General features: G+C 43.8%; 2 protein-coding genes across 3 annotated transcripts in view; one reads left to right on the plus strand and one right to left on the minus strand.

Moving 5' to 3' along the window:
• Positions 1 to 3,766: 3,766 nt before the first annotated feature.
• Positions 3,767 to 8,402, minus strand: cssa03h7orf25 (chromosome ssa03 C7orf25 homolog). 2 transcript variants are annotated; one of them, XM_014188619.2, is made up of 3 exons: positions 8,268 to 8,402; positions 5,692 to 5,929; positions 3,767 to 5,429 (listed from the first exon to the last, which is right to left on the minus strand). In XM_014188619.2, exons 2-3 carry the CDS (start codon positions 5,911 to 5,913, stop codon positions 4,323 to 4,325), a joined length of 1,329 nt encoding a protein of 442 aa, XP_014044094.1. In that variant the 5' UTR covers positions 5,914 to 5,929; positions 8,268 to 8,402; the 3' UTR covers positions 3,767 to 4,322. The 2 variants fall into 2 exon arrangements, with proteins under 2 accessions (XP_014044094.1, XP_014044098.1); XM_014188623.2 differs by having other exon boundaries at positions 8,306 to 8,400.
• Positions 8,403 to 15,979: 7,577 nt separating this feature from the next.
• fbxl7 (F-box and leucine-rich repeat protein 7) overlaps positions 15,980 to 22,218 on the plus strand; it is a 65,836-nt gene continuing 59,597 nt past the window's right edge. The window contains exon 1 of the mRNA XM_014188607.2: positions 15,980 to 16,480. Coding sequence (XP_014044082.1) covers positions 16,444 to 16,480 — 37 coding nt within the window. The 5' untranslated portion in view covers positions 15,980 to 16,443. The remainder of the gene's footprint in view (positions 16,481 to 22,218) is intronic.

The following is a 22,218-nucleotide window of genomic DNA, read 5'->3' on the forward strand; positions in this document are numbered from 1 at the left end:
AGTGATTTATTTCAGAAATTCTGGAATCAAAACCATTAAATAGTACAACCGGTCCTATTTTTTTGTAACAAAATTTTGCTATAAATACAAACAAAAAAACTAATGCAAAATGGTCTCCTCCATTCCACAGAAATCACATTTATAGTCAATATTCAGCGCACCATGCTCTACCAACTGAGCCACACAGGACTGTGATGATGTCAGATGTTTTGCTTTACAACATGATGTCATACGGTAATTCTAAGAGCTTAACGTAGCTACAGATAACAGTATGACATCTTTTTCCTTGACCCTCCATATCATCGTGTGAGAAGCAACATTTGCACAATGACAAAGTGTGTGTGTGGGGGATTCCAACTTGGGCCTCTAGAAAGAGCTCAGGCTTTCCGACCTGAAGATTACTGATGTCATGATTAGACCTCGTATTTTTTCCAGAGTTCCCAGTTGTTTTGGATGTGCCATAACTCCTTTCAAACGGTCAAATGTATAACCTGTAACACAAATACTCATAACACTGTACACGTAGCCTTATCCCATTAGACATTTGATCTAGCCTCATTTTACATTCCAGATGTGTATAGTATAAAGCTGGATTTATGAGTTAGCCAACGAACTTTGATTAACAACCAGAATGCTAAACTGAATGTGTTTTTGGTTGTTGAGTGAATTAGACCATGTCCATTTCAAGGCATCTTTCCTAAAAAAAATGTTTAAAAAAAAGTGTTATTACAGACCATTTAGGAAAGTTTGCTGGCTAACTCAATGATCCCGTTTTGTAGTATACCCCTCAGCTGAACAAGCGGCGATATTTCAATATTAGCACTTGACAGTTTCAAACTGACCTAAAAGATACCACCTGGGAAAAATATGTCCCCCTTTCCAAACATATCCCCAAAAATATAGACAAGACAAAACATTTCCCCCTCAAAGGCAAGTAGATTGAGGAGCATTCGGAAAGTATTCAGACCACTTCACTTTATTACATTACAGCCTTGTTCTAAAATTGATTAAATTGCCCCCCCCCCTCAAATCTACACACAATACCCCTTAATGACATCACAATACCCCATAACGACCAAACACATTTTTTAATACATTTTTGCAAATGTATTACACATTTTTTTAAAACATCACATTTACATAAGTATTCAGACCCTTCACTCAGTACTTTGTTGAAGCACCTTTGGCAGCAATTACAGTCGAGTCTTCTTGGGTATGACGCTACAAGCTTGGCACACCTGTAATTGGGGAGTTTCTCCCATTCTCTGCAGCACCTCTCAAGCCCTGTCAGGTTGGATGGGGAGCGTTGCTGCAGTTATTTTCAGGTCTCTCCAGAGATGTTCGATTGGTTACAAGTCCGGGCTCTGGCTGGGCCACTCAAGTACATTGAGATTTGTCCCGAAGCCACTCCTGCGTTGTCGTGTTGGAAGGTGAACCTTCGCCCCAGTCTGAGGTCCTGAGCGCTCTGGAGAAGGTTTTCATCAAGGATCTCTCTTTATTTTTCTCCATTCATCTTTCCCTCGATCCTGACAAGTCTTCCAGTCCCTGCCGCTGAATAACATTCCCACAGCACCTAACCAAGGCCCCCCCACCTGACCAAGGCCCTTCTCCCCCAATTGCTCAGTTTGGCTGGCTGCCAGCTCTAGGAAGAATCTTGGTGGTTCTAAACTTGTTCCATTTAAGACATTTTTTTGGTACAATTTCCCAGATCTGTGCCTCGACACAATGCTGTCTCGGAGCTCTACGGACAATTCCTTCAACCTCGTGGCTTGGTTTTTGCTCTGACATGCACGGTCAACTGTGGGACCTTATAAAGACAGGTGTGTGTCTTTCCAATCAATTGAATTTATCACAGGTGGACTCCAATAAAGTTGTAGAAACGTCAAGGATGATCAATGGTAACAGGAAGCACCTGAACTCAATTTCAAATCTCATAGCAAATGGTGTAAATAAAGGTATTTCTGTTTAATTTGCAAAAAGTCTAAAAACCTGTTTTCACTTTGTCATTATGGGGTATTGTGTGCAGATTGATTTTGGGGGGCGGGGGGAATAATTGAATCAATTTTAGAATAAGGCCGACTTAATGTGGAAAAAGTGAAGGAGTCTGAATACTTTCCGAATGCACCGTAGGTACTAAATTCAGCAAAAAAGCGTTCCTTTTTCAGGACCCTGTCTTTCAAAGATAATTTGTAAAAATCCAAATAACTTCACAGATCTTCATTGTAAAGGGTTTAAACACTGTTTCCCATGCTTGTTCAATGAACAATTAATGAACATGCACCTGTGGGAACGGTCGTTAAGACACTAACGGATTAGACAGTAGGCAATTAAGGTCACAGTTATGAAAACTTAGGACACGAAAGAGGCCTTTCTACTGACACTGAAAAACACCAAAAGAAAAATGGCCAGGGTCCCTGCTCATCTGTGTGAACATGCCTTAGGCATACTGCAAGGAGGCCTGAGGACTGCAGATGTGGCCATGGCAATACATTGCAATGTCCGTACTGTGAGACGCCTAAGACAGGACGGACAGCTGATCGTCCTCGCAGTGGCAGACCACGTGTAACACCTGCACAGGATCGGTACATCTGAACATCACACATGCAGGACAGGTACAGGATGGCAATAACAACTTCCAGAGTTACACCAGGAACGCACAATCCCTCCATCAGTGCTCAGACTGTCTGCAATAGGCTGAGATGGGCTCGACTGAGGGCTTGTAGGCCTGTTGTAAGGCAGGTCCTCACCAGACATCACCAGCAACAACGTCGCCTATGGGCACAAACCCAAACCAGGGGTAATGGTCAGATTCGCGTTTATCGTCAGGAATGAGCGTTACACTGAGGCCTGTACTCTTGAGCGGGATCGATTTGGAGGTGGAGGGTCTGTCAGTCTGGGGCGGTGTGTCACAGCATCATCGGACTGAGCTTGTTGTCATTGCAGGCAATCTCAATGCTGTGCATTACAGGGAAGACATCCTCCTCCCTCATGTGGTACCTTTCCTGCAGGCTCATCCTGACATGACCCTTCAGCATGACAATGCCGCCAGCCATATTGCTCATTCTGTGCGTGATTTCCTGCAAGACAGGAATGTCAGTGTTCTGCTATGGCCAGAGAAGAGCCCAGATCTCAATCTCATTGAGCACATCTGGGACCTGTTGGATCGGAGGGTGAGGGCCATTCCTCCCAGAAATGTCCAGGAACTTGCAGGTGCCTTGGTGGAAGAGTGGGGTAACATCTCACAGCAAGAACTGGCAAATCTGGTGCAGTCCATGAGATGCACTGCAGTACTTAATGCAGCTGGTGGCCACACCAGATACTGACTTTTGATTTTGACCCCGCCCGCCCTTCATTCAGGGACACATTATTCAAGTCCTGTGGAACTTAACAGACAAACTGAACCTTATGTTCATACACATGTTAAGTTTGCTGAAAATAAACGCAGTTGACAGTGAGAGGAAGTTCTTTTTTTCCCCGAGTTTAAATTAACCAGTAGGCCGATGTGATTGGTAATAACGAGAGGTTAAGTATCCAACAGGTTTGTTCTCAAGCATAAAATCTTAAATTGTAGGCCTACACAAGAATATAGTGTGTTAGCTTTGCCTTGAAATGGTTCATTGGATTACAATGTACTGTAAATTCTGCACTGGTCTCACATGATTACAATAGTTACAATGAAGCGCCATAGTCGTTGGAGCAGTTTAGAGACACACACAAAATGTTTAATGAAATAGCTTCATTCATTCAATAAAATTGAATGTCTAACTAAAAACACAAATATTTTTTTATTTATTTTTTATTTTAGAGATGCTTTATTCACATGTAATTCAGACTTGCAATACAGAAAACAAATATACTTCACCCTCAGCACGTTGGGCCAAAGCCGTTTTTAATTGCCCTAAAATACAATACGCTGATATTTCATCATATCATTAACTATTTTTTGCATATACAGTATAGGCTATGCAACAACTATCACCACTGTCTGCAGTTGTTGCAAAAAGAATGCTCCTGTATCGACTCCGTGCTAAACTAAACCAGTAGTGGTTTTTCAAATGAGCACAATGCCTTTACATTTCAGTGACACATAGCAAAAAGCTGTGATATATATATTTTACGTGTCCCCCCCCACCCTCCAAAAAAAGAAAAAGTAGTGTTCTCTGTTCTGTCAGTCACCCAACCTGTTTAATTACTGTTCAGTGGTATATTCCACAAACATTGTCTAGTCTTCTTTAATTTTCTCATTCCTGTTCGTTGTCAGAGCCCTTCGCTCATCATCAGTCTTCTTCCTCCTGCCACTGTGGGTGTTAGTTCTCCCTCTCTCATATGGGCGTGGCCCTCCACTCCTTGCCCTCCGTCAAGGCGCGCGGTTGGTGGATGAACACGCTATACCGCACGCCCTGATTGGCCGCCGCCCTCACAAAGCCACTGTTTGCCGTCATTGTGACTGCCCGTAGTGTGTCGCCCGTGCCGAAAATCATGAGCGAGCGGGGATTCACCTTGGAGCTGGCTGTGAGGCGCTGGGTGCGCTCCGAAGGCTGGTCAGGCACCACCCGTAGCCGCCTCAGCAGCTCATCGGCGCGCGCCTTCTCGCCGGGGCCGCCGAGCGTGTCCAGGATGACGCGGAAGTCGTTTACGGCCGACTGGCACGCGTACAGCTCCTTGCCCGCCATGAACTCCTGGAGGCGAGGGAGGACCTTGTCCTGGCGCTCCTGGGCTGCCTGCTCAGTCAGCACCTGCTCCTTGAAGGCCAAACGGCAGTGGCCGTGACTCAGTGACGACACGTACGTGATGAGTGTGGTGATGTCCAGGTTGGCCCGCCGGCACACATCCACCTTGACCTCGGTGGGAAATGCCAGGCTGGCCACGATGGTGTCGCGGTCCACTCGCGTGTGCTCGACATCTTCTGCATCGTCGTCTTCGACAAAGTTTTCAATGTCTTCATCTTCCTCCGCAGCCTTGCCTTCTCGCTCTTCCTCTTCATAGCAGTGTTCCATGCCCTCCTTGTTCGCTCCCTCCCCCTCTTCCTCCTCGCTTCCTTCCTCCTCCGCCATCACCAAGTTTACCGCCACGATGTCCCCGCGCACCGAGATGCCAATCTCTCGCAGGCGGTCGGCCATTGGGCTGGAGACGCCGTTGTAGAAGGCAAAGATAATGTGTGGGTTGCTGTACTGCACAGGCTGCTGGCGGCTGGCCTGCAGGAAGTCCTCAGCCTGCTCCACCACACTCTTGTCGCCATACTGGCCCCGACCCTGCCAGATGTTGTGCAGTGCCTCTGCCTTGCGCCCAATAGCCTTGACCCAGGTGTGCCCGCCGTTGGCCACCACATCCACCACCAGCGTCTGCTTGGTGCCGCCGGCGTCCTCGTAGGCGAACACATGCAGCACGCTCACCACCATCTCCAGTGACTCCGCCGACTCCACAATGGCCTGTTTTCATATAGATTTATTGGAAAGATTTACAATACATATATGCAAGTTGATGTGAATACAACAATACACAGTAAAAACCAGTGAGGATTAAACCAAAATTGTCAACCAACATATTTCCAATATGGTCCTTGTTGTCAGATGGGTAAAACAATGGACAGCTATAGAGCAAGACTAATTGTCCATTGGGCACTCTAAAAAGGAACCTTAACATGTAATTCAATTGGAAAATACATACAATATATACACACACAAGACCCACCTTCAGGTGGGTGAGGTTGGTGCTCTGCAGGTGGGACTCCTTGATGAGCACCTTGCCCGCCTCCACCTTGGTCAGGAACTTGAGCTCGGCTCGCAGCTTGCTGCAGAGCTTGGCCCGGCCCTCCACATCGCGCGCCTGCCTCGCACAGAGCTGGTCCACACGCTTGAGCAGCTCTTGGGCCACCTGGATACGCTCCTGCAGCATGGAGTGTGTGGCGGCCATCTTTGGTGCATTATTCCTGAAGAGACAGGCCAAGGATAGACTTAGGGTGGTTGCTTACACCACCAATAACATAATTTTGATGTTCTTAAGCACGCAGACTCTGCATTGATCTAGAAATGTAGTAATGTGAAAACTAATAACCATTGGATTTCAAAAACATACGATCAACTACACAATCATTTGTGTATCAACACAAACTACAAGTTCTAGCCTTACTCAACATTCAATTTAACCAAAGCGCCTGAATTTACCGTTTGTTTCAGTAAGGGATGGACCATTTAAAATCAATCAACAAACTCCCAATTTACATAATGACACTAGTGAGTGTTAGAATCACATGGGACTTTCAGAACTTAATCTTAAACGAGTCAAACAGAGACGGAATTCCAGCTGGGTGTGGGCGAGTAAACATATCAGTATCCAAACCGTATTATTATTATTTGTAATAGTTAAGAAAATAATTTACAGGGAGCAGCAGATTGCCAGTTGTCTTAGATACAATGCCTTCAGAAAGTATTCACAGCCTTTGACTTATTCCACATTTTGTTGTTACAGCCTGAATTCAAAATGGATTTAATCGATATTTTCTCACCCACACACAAAGTGCAAACATGTTTAGAAATGTTTGCAAATCTATTGCGATAGAAACAGAGAAATCTCCTTTACATAAGTATTCATACCACTCAGTCAATAATTTAGAAAATAACCTTTGGCAGTGATTACAGCTGTGAGTCTTTCTGGGTAAATCTGATGTTTCCACACCTGGATTTTGCTACATTTGCCCATAATTTCTTTCAGAAGTCTTCAAACTGTCAAATGAATTGTTGATCATTGCTAGACAACCATTTTCAGGTCTTTCCATAGATTTATTTCAAGTATATTTAAGTCAAAACTAACTCGGTCACTCAGGAACTTTCACTGTCTTCTTGGTAAGCAACTCCAGTGTAGATACGGACTTATTGTACAGCTAAATGGGGAATTATTCTCCCAGTGTCAGGTGGAAAGCAGAATGAACCAGGTTTTCCCTCTAGGAATTTGCCTGTGCCTAGCCCCATTCTGTTTCTTTTTTTAATCGTGAAAAACTCCAGTCCTTAACAATTACAAGCATACCCATAACATGATGCAGTCACCACTATGCTTGAAAATATGGAGAGTGGTACTCTGTAATGTGTTGTATTTGCCCCAAACATATCACTTTGTATTCAGGACAAAAAGTTAATTGCTTTGCCACATTTTTTGCAGTATTACTTTAGTGCCTCGTTGCAAACAGGATACATGCTTTTGGAATATTTGTCATTTAGTTTAGCATTGTGGAGTAACTACAATGTTGTTGATTCATCCTCAGTGTTCTCCTATCACAGCAATTAAACTGTTTTAAAGTCACCATTGGCCTCATGGTGAAATCCTTCCTCTCCGGCTACGGAGTTAGAAAGGATGCCTGTGTCTTTTGTGGATGGTGTATCTCTACACCCAGTCATATACAAAGTGTAATTAACTGCTCAAAGGGATATTCAATGTCTGCTTTTTATTTTTACCCATCCACCGAGGCATTGGAAAATCCCCCTGGTCTTTGTGGTTGAATCTGTATGAAATTCACTGCTCGACTGAGAGACCTTAGTTATTTTTATGTGTGGGGTACAGAGATGAGGTAGTCATTCAAAAAACATGTTAGACTATTATTGCACACAGTCCATGCAACTTATTATGTGACTTGTTATGCACTTTTTTTTACTCCAGAACTGACTTATTTTTGCCATTACAAAAGGGGTTGAATACTTACAATTCGAAAAACATAATTACACTTTGACATTATAGGTTTTTTTTGTGTAGGCAGTGACAAAACATTCATTTAAAACATTTTCAAAATTCAGGCTGTAACACACCAAAATGTGGGGGGGGGAAAGGGTGTCAATACTTTCTGAAAGCACTGCTGTTTCAGTACTACACAGCACCAGTTGCTAGTAGAGTTCATTGTTCCTAGTGCTATACGGAATGTTTTCCCTGATGCACCGCCTGTGATACAGCTAACTTTGTAACAAATTAACATCTGTTTGAGTAGAAGCTCGTTATTACAGTCAGCTATGTGTTATCAAAAAACACCCTTAACAACACGCAAAAACTAGTATCTCTTTCGTTTTCCCCGTTTTTACTAGTGGTTGTCGTTAGCTAGCATATGGTTTCATTAGCAACATTAACCAGCTAGCTAACGCGCAGCTAGCTAGCTAGCTAAAGTTTGCTTGCTACCGACTGTTTCTGTGCCTGTCAAGTTAAGATTATGTTTTGGGTTTTAATTTTAACAAAAACGAAACACCGCACAGTATGAGAATGTATCATAAGTATTCAAAAACACTTACGAAAAAGCCGGTAAATTACTATGCTGCGTTGCAGCTACCTTGATACGTGTACCACTGGCCCGGTGACAGTGCTTGTTCGCCTCTCTCAGCTGTCTGGTCGGTGGTCGCGTTTAGCTCTCATATCAAGCAGACTGTTATGAAACAGAGAAAATACCTCTGTCGCCATCTACCTTGGAGTTCAAGTAGGCCTACTCTCACACCATTTAAATAGTGCGCTTTTTCATCAATGTATGCTCGTTGCACCGAAAATTCAACCTCTCTTTGAAAATTAAAAATAATTTCAACTACACATTTTAACACACAGCAGACAACTGGTTCCCTTCTAAGCATGACCACAATTGAGAGTAATAGTAATGTCGTCTTTTTGTAGGCACCAACTCTGCCATGGTTCGTTGGAGAAACGAATTTAGTTTTTGTAAGGTTTATGGATAAACCCCCTGAAAATAAGGTCTGCGGTAAACAGACTTAGAACAAAACATACCAGATCTCAAGACTATGACATAATCTTCATCAGCTATCATCACTTTTTGGGGGGGGGAACTTGGAATGTGGAAGCATTTATGAACAAAAATATAAACGCAACATGTAACGTTTTGCTCCCATGTTTTATGAGCTGAAATATAAGACTCCCAAAACTTTCTATCCACACAAAAAGTTTTTTTACTCAAATGTTGAGCACAAATTTGTTTACATCCCCTTCAGTGAGCATTCTCCTTTGCCAAGATAATCCTTCCACTTGACAGGTGTGGCATATCAAGAAGCTGATTAAACAGCATGATCATTACACAGGTGCACCTTGTGCTGGGGACAATAAAAGGCCACTCTAAAATGTGCAGAAATTGAATGTTAATTTTCCCATAAGCCTTCTCCAACATTGTTTTAGAGAATTTGGCAGTCCGTCCAACCGGCCTCACAACCACACGTAACCACGCAAGCCCAGGACCTCCACAACCGGCTTCTTCACCTGCGGGATCGTCTGAGACCAGCAACCCGGACAGCTGATGACACTGAGGAGTATTTCTGGCTGTAATAAAGCCCTTTTCTGAGGAAAAACGAATTCTGATTGGCTGGGCCTGGCTCCCCAATGGGTGGGCCTAGCTCCCAAGTGGGTGAGCTTTTGCCCACCCATGGCTGCACCCATGCACAGTCATGTGAAATCCATTAATTATGGTCTAAATTTTTTTATTTCAATTGACTGATTTCTTTATATGAACTGTAACTCAGTAAAATGGATGAAATTATTGCATGTTGCGATTATATTTTTGTTCAGTATAATGAATGAAAAAACAACACATGAAGGCTTAATGGTTCATAAAGGTCATGTTAACTGACTGATATTATCTCATAGAACAAAACGTATGGGCCTTATTTTCGAGCGTTAGTTCCAATACCCTATTCTTTCACCATTCATTTTGCCCATAGGAATGGCTGAACGAACCAGAGGTAAATCTACAAACTGGCGAGCTCTATGGAGAAGATTGATCACGACTTATACCATAGTATTGTTGAATACTCATTTCTGATTGGCTTGTAGGGCATTCTAGAGTGTGTATTATTTCCCTTTAAATTATAATGCACAGTATAATTCAATGGCTATGAAATACATTTTTACATGTTCTATGCTCAAGCTGTTTTTGAATGCAAAAATGAAATTCAAAACATTATTGGCATTTTTTAAATTTGTTTTTCATAATAGCAAGCTAGGACTGATGGTTAGCTAAACTGTGAGCTAAGCCAGTGGTTCTCAAAGTAGGCAGCGGAGGTATGCAGGGATCCATGTGCAGATCTCAATAAAACATACAAAAATAATAATTTCATTTCATTTTTCTTATGAATATAACTAACAAATTAAACACATTTTGGCCAAGGGATCTGTAGAAAATGTTTATAGGGAGCAATACAATACAATGGGTCATTCCACGAAAAGAGTCCCTTTTGCATCCCTTTGATATTTTAGGTAGAAATGATGAACCGATATTGAATTTTAAAAGCCTGTTATTAAATGAAGTGGCAATTTTTTATTATAAATAAAGGCCTGCTAAAGTGCCAAAACTCAACGGAGGGACAGTCAACCCTTTGTCACTTCTAAGGAAGATTTTTAACCCAATTAATCCCAACATTTCTCCAAGTTTCACTATCATTATAAAGCCCCAGTTATTTTGTTGCTTTGACAAAGTCATTTCTGAAGATTATTAATTTAGTGTGATTCAAATCATATCAAATTTTACTTGTCACATGCGCTGAAATACAACAGACCTTACCGTGAAATGCTTACTAATGAGCCCTTAACCAACAATGCAGAATATACAAAAAGTAATAAACAGTTGCTTAATAAACTAAAGGAAAAATAGTAATACAATGACAACCACAAGGCTATATACAAGGGGTACCGGTACCGAGTCAATGTGCAGGGGTACGGGTTAGTCAAGGTATTTGAGGTAATATGTACAATACCTTCAGAAAGTATTCATACCCCTTGACTTATTCCACATTTTGTCATGCCCAGTCCCAGGGTCCTTAGCTTAGTGATGAGCTTGGAGGGCACTACGGTGTATGTGCAAGTATGTGCAATATTTCTATGCTTTCCGTTCTTAAGTTTAGTTTTTGCATCTTTTACTTTGGGTTTTGTACACCAGCTTCAAACAGCTGAAAATACAATGTTATTGGTTATGGAAAATATATTTCACATCGGTTTAGATGGTATAACGATTCTCTAGACTATACTTGCTTGTTTTGTCAAATAAACTATTATAATTTTAGGAACCAGGAAATGACAGAGCAATTTCTGCATAGTGCATCTTTTAAACATTATTTTCAAAAGAAATATTGAACATCTAATGGTCAAATCATAGAGTAAAAACAAGTGAGCTGGTTCTAGTGTGTGTGTGTGTGTGTGTGTGTGTGTGTGTGTGTGTGTGTGTGTGTGTGTGTGTGTGTGGCAGTATGCATGTGGTGTGTGTGTGTGCATAGAGTCAGTGCAAGAGTTGTGCATTAAAACATTAATTCATGCAGGGAAAGGGAATAGCCTAATAGCCTAGTACTCTGGAGTCCTAAAAACAATTTCATTAATTAATGTTATTTGGCAGGTCTCGGATTGGCTCTCGGGAACAATTATATGTGGGTGGATTGAGGAGAAATAATCTGTCCTGATGTGGGTATTGGGTGGGGAGGCTTCAAAAAACTGACCCGTACAGGACTCTACTCTGCACCAGATGATCAAGAGGTTTTTGTTGTTGTGGTGACCTCCAGGCAGGCCTGGTGCATGTAAATCAACGGGGAATCTCTGACCCATGTCAACCTGGAGGTCAGACAATGGTCTGGTGCCGTGGTGGTGCTATGACTGCATCTGAACTTGGAAATGATGCAACTGTACGCAGGTTTAGGTTAGCTGTCTCATGGGACGTCACTCCATTGAATCAGACCCCTCTTTGGGTGGGTTTTCGTTCATATCCCTTCTACACCGAGTAACATTTTGGTGTTTTTTTACCATCGCACACAAAGCATCTAACCATCCCTCTAATCTTCCTCTCTCCGTAATCCAGATCTCTGCTAGGTCAGCAATGTCGGTCGGCCTCTTCAATCCACAGGTCAGTGCGATTGTACGTTTAAAAAATAAAAATAACAACAAAAAAGTCACCGGACTAAAGCGTGATCGCACAGATGACAGACCTCATCTTCCTGTGTGTCCAAGAGCTGCATTTCCTCTTCAGAGGGTTCTGACCGTGCATCTTCCGAGGTCACCTCTGACAACCACAGGTTTACGGCATCTTCAGAGGTCACCTCTTACAACCACAGGCTTATGGCATCTTCCGAGGACACCTCTTACAACCACAGGCTTATGGCATCTTCCGAGGACACCTCTGACAACCACAGGCTTACGGCATCTTCAGAGGTCACCTCTGACAACCACAGGTTTTATAAGGGCACAAGGCGAGACCCAGATGCAGACACAGGAGGCAGATGGTTAGAGTCTTTGTAGTTTATATATAATCACAAAGGAGTAGGCAAGAGAATGGTTGTGGACAGGCAAAAGGTCAAAACCAGATTCTGAGTCCAAGAGGTAAAGAGTGGCAGACAGGCTCTATGTCAGGGCAGGCAGAAGGGTCAGGCAGGCGGGTACGGAGTCCAGAAAAAACAGGCAAGGGTCAAAACCGGGAAGACTAGAAAAAGATACTAAAAAAACAGGAGCACGGGAAAACACGCTGGTTGACTTGAAAACATACAAGACAAACTGGCACAGAGAGACAGGAAACACGGGGATAAATACACTGGGGAAAATAAGCAACACCTGGAGGAGATGGAGACAATCACAAGAACAGGTGAAACAGATCAGGGTGTGATAGTACCCCCACCCCCTCTAAGGACACCGCCTGGCGTCCTACCTGGGCCCATACCTGGCTGACCGGGGTGTCGGCAGTGAAAATCATCGATGAGGGCTGGGTCCAGGATGTCTTTAGCAGGAACCCAGCACCTCTCCTCCGGACCATAACCCTCCCAGTCAACCAGGTACTGGAAACCCCTGCTCTGTGGTCGAACCCCCCGAGCTCTTTTCCAGGTACGCCGACAGTGACGGACGAACATCTGGGCTGAAGGTATGTTGACCTCCGCTTCTTGCGTGGGGAAGAGCGGGGGCTTTTATCCCATGGAGCATTCGAGGGGGATAGTCCAATAGCTGAGCAGGGGAGTGTGTTCCTGGAATATTCCACCCAGACCAGTTGCTGACTCCAGGTGGTGGGGTTACTGGCAACAATACACCGGAGTGCTGTCTCCATATCTTGATTAGCTCACTCCGACTGGCCGTTTGACTGGGGATGAAACCCGGAGGACAGGCTGGCCGACAACCTGATAAGGGTGCAGAACGCCTTCCAGAATCGGGACGAAAACTGAGGACCCCAATCCGAGACAATGTCGAATGGGAGTCCATGGATTCGGAAGACGTGCTGCACCATGAGCTGGGCTGTCTCCTTGGCTGAAGATAATTTCGGAAGAGGGATGAAATGGGTGACCTTGGAGAACCTGTCAATCACAGTCAGGATGGTGGTGTTGCCATCTGACGGAAGAAGCCCAGTGACAAAATCCGGGGAAATATGGGACCAGGGGCGATGAGGAACAGGAAGTGGCTGAAGGAGACCAGACCGAGCTTGCCGCGGAGTCTTGCTTTGGGCACACACCATGCGTGCGGCGACGAAGGCCGAGACCTCAGGAGCCATGGTGGGCCGCAAGAAGCGCTGTCGGAGGAAAGCCAAGGTACAATGTGCACCCGGATGACAGGTAAGCCTGGAGGAGTGAGCCCATTCCAGGACTTGGGATCGAACCGAATCAGGAACAAACATCCGTTTAGCCGGGACTCCCCCAGTGTCCGGCTGGGAAAGTTGTGCTTGCGAACCAGAGCCTCAATACCCCAGATAACCGCAGCCGGCAAACATGAGGCAGGGAGAATGGTCTCTGATTCCGAGGGTGTGTCAGCCGGAACTGTACAGGCGGGAAAGGGTGTCCGGCTTCACATTTTTGGACCCTGGGTGGTAGGAGATGGTGAAATTAAACCTAGTGATTAACAGAGCCCACCGGACCTGCCTAGAGTTAAGGCTCTTGGCTTTGTGGAGATATTCCAAATTCTTGTAGTCGGTCCAAACCAAAAATGGATGTTCCGCCCCTTCCAGCCAATGCCTCCACTCCTCCAAGGCCATCTTTACTGCTAGGATTTCCCGGTTTCCAACGTCATAGATCCTCTCCGCCGAGTTGAGACAATGGGACATGAAGGCACAGAGATTAAGCTTTTGGTCCTGGACGGATCGCTGGGAAAGAACGGCCCCTACTCCCACGTCGGAAGTGTCGAACCTCCACCACAAACTGACGGGTCAGGTCCAGATGGATGAGGATGGGGGCAGTGGTGAATTGTTGCTTCAAATCCACAAAAGCCTTGTTTCCTGCTGGGGACCAAGTGAACGGTACCTTGGGAGAGGTGAATGCAGAGAGGGGAGTCGCCAGGTTGCTGTAACCCCGAATGAAACGGTGGTAAAAATGAGCAAACCCCAGAAACCGCTGTAGTTGCACCCTGGACGTGGGTTGGGGCCAATCCACCACCGCTCTCACTTTTTCCCTTCAGAAATGACGTATCCCAGAAAAGTGATTGTGGAGCGGTGGAACTCGCACTTCTCCGCTTTAACAAACAACTGGTTCTCCAGAAGGCGCTGAAGAAATTGTTGCAGATGGAGAACGTGTTCCTGGCAGAATGGGAGAAAAACAGGATGTCATCGAGGTACACAAAAACAAACTGATTCAACATGTCCCAGAGCACATCGTTAACCAGAGCCTGGAAGACAGCAGGAGAGTTTGTGAGTCCAAACGGCATGACCAGGTACTCATAGTGTCCACTTGTTGTGTTGAAAGCAGTCTTCCACACGTCTCCTTCACGTATCCGAACAAGGTGGTAGGCATTTCGGAGGTCCAGTTTAGAAAAGATGGTTGTCCCCTGGAGAGGTTCGAAAGTTGAGGAGAGGAGTGGTAGCGGGTACAGGTTCTTGACTGTGATGTCATTTAGACCCCGGTAATCAATACATGGACGCAGGGTCTTGTCCTTCTTTCCCACAAAGAAAAACCCTGCGCCGGCAGGAGAGGGCTAAGGACGAATGCTTCCAGCCGCCAGAGTTATCAATGTACTCCTCCATAGCCTTGGTCTCAGGGCCAGACAGGGAATAAATCCGTCCTCGAGGCGGTGTGGTGCCCGGGAAGAGGTCAATCGCACAATCGTAAGGACGATGTGGAGGAAGGAAGGTAGCACGAGCCTTACTGAAAACGTCCCGGAGGCACTGCATCGTAGTGATAGAGGCGTCACTACAGACACCCTGGTTCGATTCCAGGCTGTATCACAACGGGCCGTGATTGGGAGTGCCATAGGGTGGAGCACAATTGGCCCAGCATCGTCCGGGTTTGGCCCGGGGTAGGCCGTCATTGTAAATAAGAATTTGTTCCAAACTGACTTGCCTAGTTAAATAAATGTTAAAACATGTAAAATATATATATATATATACAATAATAATAATAGATAAAAATATAAATTAAATTAAAAATATAATTAAAAAGACTACATCAGCTGACCGCACATGCAGGCTTTTCCTGAAGTCCCACACCTGGCCCTCCCTATCACGTGTAGGGCCTCTCTCCCTCGCGTTGTTTACACTGGCCCAGACAGATTGACCAATGGTTCGGCTCTGCTGGATACTGGACCTTGGCCTAGATGTCTGGATCACTGGATGAGCAACTGTCCACCAGGTGGAGCCGATCCCCACGATACCCCAAAATCTGTCACATACATACTCTGTGTGAAATACATGAGAAAAAGAGTATCTGCGCATGCACACACGGGTGCACTTCACTCTGCTACAACGTGTAATGAGTTGCAATTAAGTTGCAGGCTTTTTTTTTTAAAGGGACAACCAATGATTGGGTGCAAACCCAAATGCAACTTTGTTGCAAGCAACCGTCCAAGTTGCTTCATGTGGTGCACCTCTGCAGCTACGCCAAAATCACCAATGAATATCATAACAATCTTTTGAGTTCATTTTCCAAGATTTTATTTAGGCATCTGGATAATATCAACATAATAATGGGTTGTTACTTTTTGGGTCCACTGTCTCTTTAAAACTGTAGTCTACCCCTCGTCATTCTTATGGTAGGCTATTGACACTCCGGGGAAAAGAGGGGGGATTTTACAGCAAATCGCCGTTGCCTCTCGCGGCCGCCGAAAGTATGTCTACATGGTAACGGTTTCATACTCGGCAGGAGCGGATGCATTGCGTCTTGACGCAACAAGTTTCGGGTTTTGTTTATATTAAACTAAAGCTGGATGCGTATAAGTTTCCATTTGTAACACTCGGAGATAAAATACTTTTTTCGCCTTCAACAGTGGTTGGAATAGTGCACTATTACCAGCACGTCTCGTAAGAATTTAGTTTGAAATCAAAATGTATTCAGTAAAAAAATATTTGTAATGACATGCTGACTATGTTTGGATTTATGGTTTGAGAAGAACGTTTTTTGGGGGACTATCTTCCGCTGGGGGGGGGAAAGAGGATCCACGCGAATTTCCTCTCATATAACGCGCACGTTTTTGTAGGAATACTTTTTATTTGATGGATACCTCCGAGCTCTGTGATTAGATAATGCATTACACAGGATGGGTGCGAACAATGGGAAACAAAGTGGGAGTGAGGGTAAGTGCAACTGGAGAAAAGGAACGAGTTTTACAGTACGTTCTGAAGCCATAATTGTGGCAACGTCATACCATTTTGCAGGGCTACATTGTTTCAGTAACACAATTGTCCAGGCAACACAATTGACCTGATCTTTCTTTATACAGTGTCGCCAGTTATGTATAGCTATGAAATATTGCTATATCCCGAAAAAAAAGCTGATTTGATCTGAAACTGTCTGTCCTAGATATGCCTGTCCTAGATATGCCTATCTAAATTCGATTTATTACGCAGCATAGGATATTCACATTACATGTCATACAGAGGGTAGTGCGTATGGCCCAGTACATCATTGGGGCCAAGCTTCCTGCCATTTGATTTACATTGGGCTATTGGTAGCCTTGTCGTTGGTATATCTCAGGTATAACCAACTAAAAGTTCTATTCATTTTAAAGAGTTTGAATTATTGATTTAAAGAAAACAGATCACACCACAGCCCATAGAGCAGCATCTGAAAAGCTTAACCTTTCTCATCAGAACTCTGTTTCTGCTGTCATGGTGGAAATGATCTGACCTGTTCTGGTGGTGGAAATGATCTGACCTGTTCTGGTGGTGGAAATGATCTGACCTGTTCTGATGGTGGAAATGATCTGACCTGTTCTGGTGGGGGAAATGATCTGACCTGTTCTGGTGGTGGAAATGATCTGACCTGTTCTGGTGGTGGAAATGATCTGACCTGTTCTGGTGGGGGAAATTATCTGACCTGTTCTGATGGTGGAAATGATCTGACCTGTTCTGATGGTGGAAATGATCTGACCTGTTCTGGTGGTGGAAATGATCTGACCTGTTCTGATGGTGGAAATGATCTGACCTGTTCTGATGGTGGAAATGATCTGACCTGTTCTGATGGTGGAAATGATCTGACCTGTTCTGATGGTGGAAATGATCTGACCTGTTCTGGTGGTGGAAATTATCTGACCTGTTCTGGTGGTGGAAATGATCTGACCTGTTCTGGTGGTGGAAATGATCTGACCTGTTCTGGTGGGGGAAATGATCAGACCTGTTCTGGTGGGGGAAATGATCTGACCTGTTCTGGTGGTGGAAATGATCTGACCTGTTTCCTGGTGGTGGAAATGATCTGACCTGTTTCCTGGTGGTGGAAATGATCTGACCTGTTTCCTGGTGGTGGAAATGATCTGACCTGTTCCTGGTGGTGGAAATGATCTGACCTGTTCTGGTGGTGGAAATGATCTGACCTGTTCTGGTGGTGGAAATGATCTGACCTGTTCTGGTGGTGGAAATGATCTGACCTGTTCTGGTGGTGGACATCTTCTGACAGTTCAGCAAAGAATAAACACACAGATTCAGAAATACCCTTTGTATAAATTAAAGTATAAAGAATATACATGTTATCTTGTTGTTGGCCTTTTCTTGATGTGATTTGACTCTGTATGTAGCACGTCTGAAATTTCCCATACAATGCATTTGGAAAGTATTCAGCCCCCTTGACTTTCTACAATTGTTTTTTTTAACGTTAGCCTTATTCAAAAATGGATTAAATAGTTTTTTCCCCCTCATCAATCTACACACAATACCCCATAATGACAAAGCAAAAACAGGTTTATAGACATTTTTGCAAATGTGTATATAAAAAATATAAAAAACAGAAATATTACATTTACATAAGTATTCAGACCCTTTGTTGAAACACCTTTGGCAGTGATTACAAGTCTCGAGTCTTCTTGGGTATGACGCTACAAGCTTGGCACACTTGTATCTGGGGAGTTTCTCCCATTCTTCTCTGCAGGTCCTCTCAAGCTCTGTCTGGTTGTATTGGGAGCATCGCTGCACAGCTATTTTCAGGTCTCTCCAGAGATGTTCGATTGTGTTCAAGTCCAGGCTCTGGCTGGGCCACTCAAGGACATTCAGACTTGTCCCGAAGCCACTCCTGCTGTGTGGGATCAACCCGGTTCAATCCCAGGCTGTGTCACAGCTGGCCGTGATCGGGAAACCCAGGAGGCGGCGCACAATTGACCCAGCGTTGTCCGGGTTAGGGGAGGGTTTGGCCGGCTGGGATGTCCTTGTCCTATCTAGTGACTCCTTGTGGTGGGCAGGGCGCCTGCAAGCTGACTTCGGTTGCAGGCGCGTGTCAAGAAGCAGTGCGGCTTAGCAGGGTCGTGTTTCGGAGGACGCATGGTTCTCGATCTTTGCCACTCCTGAGTCAGTACGGGAGTTGCAGCAATGGGACAAGATTGTAACTACCAATTGGATATCAAGATATTGGGGAGAAAAAGGGTTAAAAGTACCACAAAAATGTATATAAAAAGATCTCTCAACTTTACTCCGTTCGTCCATCCTTCGGTCCTGACTAGTCTCTCAGTCCCTGCCGCTGAAAAACATTCCTAGAGCATGATGCTGCCACCACCATGCTTCACCGTAGGGATGGTGCCAAGGTTACCTCCAGACTTGAAGCTTGGCATTCAAGCCAAAGAGTTCGATCTTAGTTTCATCAGACCAGAGAATCTTGTTTTTCATGGTCTGAGAGTCCTTTAGGTGCCTTTTGGTAAATTCCAAGCGGGCTGTTAAGTGCATTTTACTGAGGAGTAGCTTCCGTCTGGTCACTCTACCATAAAGACCTGATTGGTAGAGTTCTGCAGATATGTTTGTCCTTCTGGAAGGTTCTCCCATCTCCACAGAAGAACTCTGGAGCTCTGTCAAAGTGACCATCGGTTGTTTGTCACCTCCCTGACCAAGGCCCTTCTCCCCCAATTGCTCAGTTTGTCCGGGTGGCCAGCTCTAGGAAGAGTCTTGGGGGTTCCAAACTTATTCTATTTAAGAATGATGGAGGCCACTATGTTCTTTGGGACCTTCAATGCTGCAGAAATGTTTTGGTACCCTTCTCCAGATTTGTGCCTTGACACAATCCTTTCTCGAAGCTCTACGGACCATTCCTTTGATCTCATGGCTTGGTTTTTGCTCTGACATGCACTGTCAAATCTAGACAGGTGTGAGCCTTTCCAAGTCCTATCAATTGAATTTACCACAGGTGGACCACAATCAAGTTGTAGATACATCTCAAGGGTGATCAATGGAAACAGGATGCACCTGAGCTCAATTTTGAGTTTTATAGCAAAGGGTCTGAATAAGGCATTTCAGTTTAAAATCAGGCTTTTAGAAAAAATAAATATTTTCGCTTTGTCATTAAGGGGTATTGTGTGTAGATTTATCATTTAATCCATTTTAGAATAAGGCTATAACTTAACAAAATGTGGAACAAGGGAAGGGGTCTGAATACCTTTCGAATGCACTGTATCTCACTTGCATCAAAATTTTACAGATTTTGCAGAGCACTGACAAGTGGAAATTATTATTAATGATATCAACGAAATCCAAACCACTTTGGAGCTACATTAAGGGCATGTTCATGCTTTATATGGTCTTCTTGGCTTCAATTATGTTTGGTCCTGTATACGGTAATGCTAACCAGAGGCTGCTGTATGTAACTAAATTACACAAATATGGAGAAAAGGTCTGGTGTTTGACAACAGCCAAGTTAAATGTGGAAAATCGTATAGGCCTAATTTTTTGGGGGGCGAACTAACCCTTGTAGCCAAAATTAGTGTCTCGAGCATTCTCATTCTACTTTTATGCAGGGAAAACCTAAAATAACAGCAAAAAATAAAGAAATATGCTTCGCTGTTGCCATCTTTAAAAACAATATATTTTTTTACACTTTCAATGGCCTCATCTGTCATACCTTTTAGGGGACTGGTTTTGACAGCTGTTTGAAATTAGTGGGATTCATTTGCACAGGCTGCCTCTGTGCGCTGATTTTTGCTTGGCATCACACCATAGCTGTGTCCGAATACTCATACTAACTGCACTAACGCTACTATTTGTGATGTAAGTTGAGTATATTGTATGCTTATTGGTCATAGTATGGATACATTTAGTATGCAAAAAGTTCCCCGATGTCGTACTAACAGTGGCTAACCCCATTCCCTACAAATTTGCGGAACCGCGACATTCAAACGAGGCTGCAATGAAAACGAATGGCACTGTAGCGACTGTGTTGACATCAAAATCTGGGGTGTGAACCAAGTTTCTATTCAAGGGTTGATTGACATGGTAATGGCTCTTTAGTATTGGAGAAAAGTTGAAAAAAACGGACCCCTCCGACGCTGAACGTTACATTGTGACGTGTCATGGCCTAACGTACAGCACCCATAATGCAACTAATTCTGTTTCACAGCCTCTCTACACCAGGTGTAGCGCTTCTTTCACCGTTTAAAAACAAGAAAGGGACAGGGTAAGGGGGGGATACCTAGTCATTCATGACTCTCAAAAGCCGCTGTTTACTTCTGAAGATCACTTTAGCACCTCCCTAAAAACCCGATTCAAATTCGACACAAACCTTCAAATAGGTATGTAATGACACATTATATAAACTCTTTGTAGTGTTTTATTTACGTTTTAGAGGTGATAAGGTTGGACAGATCGAGTGAAAAAAAAAAAAAGCCGTTTCCCCACACGACATCTCTCCTTCTCACTATCACGCAATAGGTTTCGCTTCCCCACACGCCATTTTTCAAAAAGACCCGACGGAGTTCATTGCCTTCTTGAATCATGCAGAAACGGGCATCATGAAGTTCTTGTCATTGATTTTGTTGTGAAGGGGAGTGCTTTACAATGATATTGATATTACAGTGGATCTGGAAGTAATACGTTTTTTGGGGCGCTAAAATAAGGTCAAGGTATGGACCAGCGAGATGCACAAAAGTTAGTTAGTTCACATTACATTTGCCAAAATATGAAGTATACAAGCAGTGGACACTATTATCGTGGGTTTAGGGCCCATAATGCTATTCTTTGGAAAATGGGCGTGGCTTCACAATATTTTTCAGATTTGAAGAAAATGGTGGAAAAAATGCAGCCGAAATCCGACGAGAGCGGATTCAAATTCATTGCTTTAACTAATTATGAGAAATGTGAAGAAAATGTTGAGCAATGTAATAAAGTAACAAGCTAGCAAGAAGTTGAATAGCAACAGCACCAAGTTCCGGTAGACAGGTGAAGCGCTAGTACACTCAACTGAAAGGATACCGTTCTTTTCCACTATACACAAATTAACTAGTAGTATATACTATTTAAGTATGTACTATACAGTATATTAGTATGGGTATTTGAACACCGCTCATGAGAAAAGTGTGCTTAATGCTACATACGCTGCCCTTACGAAAAAAAGATTGCAGTCAATGCAACTGCAGTTATTCTGCAATTACTGCATCCAAAATACTACAGGTGATTGCAAAACTGCATTTTAAAAAAATTTTATAAGGGTGATCAGCAAGTCAGTTACCTTTTGTTTGTCCCAACACAAGGACAACATTCTTGGTACAAATAGCTTTGACAGCTGCATCACAAGCGCAAGCTCGTTTTGGTAGTGAGGAAGGTTTGACCCACGAACACAGTATAATGTCATGTTACGAAACCTCATGCCGTTTTACTAGACGGTGGCTATTGGCAACATTAATTGAGGTGTGAAAGAGAACAATCGACAGCTCTTGTGACCAAAGTTGTTTTCTGTGTAATGAGGTGGGATAAACACCAGCTTAAGTTGTCATTCCCTATTCCTGCACAGGCCATGTGGTCAAAATGCGACTCATAAAGGAAGTGTTATTACCAGCCTCTTATGCAATACTGTAGATACATTAGATGCCATAGAACTAGAGTTTCTAGAACATGCATCCCCATTCAAG

Source organism: Salmo salar, chromosome ssa03 (assembly GCF_905237065.1).
Source record: "Salmo salar chromosome ssa03, Ssal_v3.1, whole genome shotgun sequence".
In the NCBI taxonomy this organism is placed as follows: domain Eukaryota; kingdom Metazoa; phylum Chordata; class Actinopteri; order Salmoniformes; family Salmonidae; genus Salmo; species Salmo salar.